At 39.5% G+C, this 3,768-nt stretch overlaps 1 protein-coding gene across 4 annotated transcripts; it reads right to left on the bottom strand.

Annotated features, from left to right (window-relative positions):
- Positions 1-1,628: 1,628 nt before the first annotated feature.
- Positions 1,629-3,521, bottom strand: LOC148847895 (PTI1-like tyrosine-protein kinase At3g15890). Of its 4 annotated transcripts, none has more exons than XM_088951991.1 (5): positions 3,361-3,521; positions 3,092-3,239; positions 2,836-2,956; positions 2,694-2,757; positions 1,629-2,578 (listed from the first exon to the last, which is right to left on the bottom strand). In XM_088951991.1, exons 1-5 carry the CDS (start codon positions 3,414-3,416, stop codon positions 2,077-2,079), a joined length of 891 nt encoding a protein of 296 aa, XP_088808117.1. In that variant the 5' UTR covers positions 3,417-3,521; the 3' UTR covers positions 1,629-2,076. The 4 variants fall into 4 exon arrangements, with proteins under 4 accessions (XP_088808117.1, XP_088808118.1, XP_088808115.1 ...); XM_088951992.1 differs by having other exon boundaries at positions 2,694-2,754; positions 3,361-3,519; XM_088951989.1 differs by having other exon boundaries at positions 2,694-2,956; positions 3,361-3,517.
- Between the last annotated feature and the right edge of the window lie 247 nt (positions 3,522-3,768).

Genomic DNA, 3,768 nt, shown 5'->3' with positions numbered 1-3,768 from the left:
AATCGAATTGCTATTTATATCCTGGCTTATGTTGATGATATTATTATTATCGGCCCATCTTCTACTCATGTCTTTAGTCTTATTAGTGATTTATCTCAGACATTTGCCCTAAAAGACTTGGAATCGTTGCATTATTTTCTTGGTGTTAAAATTCATCGAGACATCACAGGGTTATTTCTTTCTTAGCACAAGTATATTTTGGATCTCCTATTGAAAGACCAATCTTTCTGCGGTCAAGCCAGTTTCTAGTTCCATGGCTACCTCATCACGTCTCTCACGGTTTCATTGGGAACTATTGCCTGATCCTACTCAGTAACGGAGTATTGTAGGCACACTCTAATATGTCACTCTCACACAACCGGATGTGGCCTTTGCTGTAAATAAAGTATGTCAATTCTTGCATGCCCCTACTAAGGAACATTGGGTAGCTGTTAAACGAATCCTATGGTATCTTAAAGGCACTATCGATTCCGGGTTGTTTTTCTTGTCTCACACATCGAAAACTTTGGCCGCTTACTCTGATGCTGACTGGGTAGGTTTTCCGAATGACAGGCACTCTATTGGAGGTTATGGCATTTTTCTTGGTTCTCACTTAATTTCAAGGAATGCTAAGAAGCAACCTACTATTGCTCGGTCAAGTACAGAGGCTGAATTTCAAGCTTTAGCTAATGCCATTACATAACTCATGTGGCTTTAGTCTCTTCTCTCTGATCTAGGTGTTAAATCCTAGTCGCCACCAGTATTGTGATAATTTTGGAGCCACATATCTTGCAACTCATCCCATATTTCATGCTCGTACTAAGCATATAGAGGTTGATTTCCATTTCCTACGAGACCTTATTCTCAAGAAGCCTTTGGTGGTCCGATTTCTTCCCACTCAAGATCAAGTTGTTGATATTTTCTCTAAGCTGCTTTCTTCTCACCGGTTCGAGTGGCTTCGGTCCAAGCTTCATGTGCTTCCAGCCCATTTTCACTTGAGGGGGTGTATTAAGGAGTTGACTAGCCCTAGTCCTCCTACCAAAGAGGGTTCTAGTCTTCCTACCAAAGAGAGCATTGTTACTCTAGGAAGAGTTACTACCAAAGAGAGGCCAGCTGCTATAGAAAGAGTTCCTACCAAAGATGGAGCAATTACTATTAAGAGACCAATCAGAATAAAAAGGAAACTCTCTACTTAGGAAAACTTCCTTGTTAGACCAATTTCCTTAATTGAATATTTCTACTCTTGTAATTATTTTCCAGTTTTATTCATTTACTGTTTTGTATATAAACACCTTTGTGCAATCAATTATAATCAATGAAATTGGACTCGTTCTTTTGAAACATATTCCCTTCTCAAACTTTAGCTGGCCCATTGACAGTCTTCTTCACCAACCCATAGAGGTTCTCTCTTGAAGCAGCAGCAGCCAACAGGTTCTCAATATTATGCCATCATCATGGCCCTACCATCATTGGTTTGGCACATCATAATTACGACAAGATTTGACACACCATCACATTATAAAGTTTTTGGTAAAAAATATGAAGATTTGATCCATTGTGTGTTTGAGGGGGCATGTGAAACAGGAATCCTTTTTCAATAAATATTCATGCATTTTCCATATTCAAGTAATGCAATTTATCGATCATCATTCTCTAAAATACACAGCTATATGTGTGTTCAATATGAACTCCAGACAAAAATGACATGGTAACTATAAAGAATAGAAAACAACAAATCATTTTCGGTGCTCAGTTTATCCCAAAAAAAAAAAAAAAGAAAAACAAAACAAACAAAATCTTCACCCCTTAGAGCCCATCTCCTCCTCTCTCTCTCTCACATACACACACAGATATGGATCCATCTCCTTCTGATTTGTCACATAAAGGAGGGAAGCTACAAAAACACATAAGAAACAGTTGAATTAATTTTCAAAAGAAACATTCAACATTGAGAACATATCTGCCACTCAATTACCCCGTCATCTATTCCTCCATCCTTCCCATGTTTTTACTACAGATGGGGTTGCAGAAGATCATTCACTATATAGCTACCATCCTCGTGATCCTCTTCTTCCTCCGTATTTTTCACCAGCATCATCATCTCCTTCCTCCTCCACCCTTGAGACACTCCACTACCTCAATCATGCTCGGCCTCTTCTCCGGATTTCTGTCTGTGCAGACCATAACGAGCATCACTGCTGTCCTGAGTTGCTTATCATCATACTTTCCCTTCAGCCTTGGATCGGCAATACAATGAAAATTTCCTTCTTCAACTAACGGAATAGCCCATTGAAGGATATGACGTCTGACTCCTCCAGGGAGCTTTTCAATGGGCTTCTTTGCACTGATAATCTCAAGTAACAGGACACCATAACTGTAAACGTCGCAGCTTTTAGATACTTTCCCAGACATTGCGTACTCAGGGGCCAGATATCCCAGAGTCCCCTTCACCCTTGTTGTCAAGTGGGTAACTCCTTCTGGTATCAGCTTGGCGAAACCGAAATCAGCCACTTTTGCTTGAAACTTTGAATCCAGAAGGACATTGCTCGCTTTAATGTCTCTGTGTATGATATGAGGATTGGCCTCATGGTGTAAATACCTTGTATAACAGCAATACAGAAAGAAAACTAAGTGTTTGATATTGTGTTGATGAGAAAGAAATATCAATCAAGCACAAAATTAATTAATTAAATATGCATGAAGTTGATACTTACACCAATCCTTCTGCAGATCCAATGGCGATGTCCATTCTTCTTGGCCAATCTAATGAACTATCTGCTGCGAGTTGGCCACGTAGATGGGTGACCAAGCTATGATTAGGCATGTAATCATAAATTATGAGCCTTTCATTCTTACCTGCATAGAATCCCCTTAGACCCAACAGATTCTTGTGTCTCACCCGACCAAGCATATCCACTTCTAGAGCAAATTCCATTTCAGCCTTGGAGGTCATGCCTTTTAGTCGTTTTACTGCTATCTACAGAGATTGAAATACTGGGTTTTTTATGGAATGAATCAAGAAAATCTCAGAGAAATTAAAGGATAGTATAATCCTATGATCGATGGAGTCAACAACAGAAATAGCAAAAGAGAGATGAGCAGGATTAATTGCCTCAACGCCTGTACTGGTTTGTCCCAAATAAACACTTCCATACCCGCCCTCGCCGAGTTTATTGTCATCATGGAAATAGTTTGTCGCGTGAAGAAGTTCCTTGAGAGAGTAGATCTTCCATGGGTAATCCTTGGTCTTGTCTTCCCTGCTAAAATCCAGGCCGATCGATGTATCACAAAAACCCATAAAAGCACAAGCTCTTGGGCAACTGAATTAAGAATAAATCAAATGTTGGTAAGTTTCGAATTGAAGCTAAGATTAATTATAACCTGATTCTTGGTTCTTCATCATCAGAGGTGATGAGACAAGAACATCTCCAGAACATCTTCCTGTACAAAGACAACCTATCGGCAACGATTATGATGAATATACTCTGCAGGTAGAATAAGAAGGCATGAAAAGTAATAAGATGGATTTATTGGCAAGGAAAGGCAGACCTTTTGGATTAGTCAAAACAGAGTGGGAGAAGATGTCTTACGGCGAAGACAATGACTAGCAATGGAAGTCAAGAAAATAAGGCATGGAATTCAGGAAAAAAAAACGACGTGTACTACGAAACCACCAATCAAGAGCGATCCATACTCTACAAATCGCTAGCGTGTTTACTCCTGATTGGTTAATGGTTATGCAGATGGTTGTACACGTAGGTCTTTGTATGTAGTATCTCAAATTTTCTT

This window comes from Nelumbo lutea, chromosome 6 (assembly GCF_056320005.1).
Source record: "Nelumbo lutea isolate HS-2025 chromosome 6, American lotus-T2T, whole genome shotgun sequence".
Lineage (NCBI taxonomy): Eukaryota > Viridiplantae > Streptophyta > Magnoliopsida > Proteales > Nelumbonaceae > Nelumbo > Nelumbo lutea.
The sequence above is the reverse complement of the archived record's forward strand: the minus strand, read 5'-3'. Positions and strand labels throughout refer to the sequence as shown.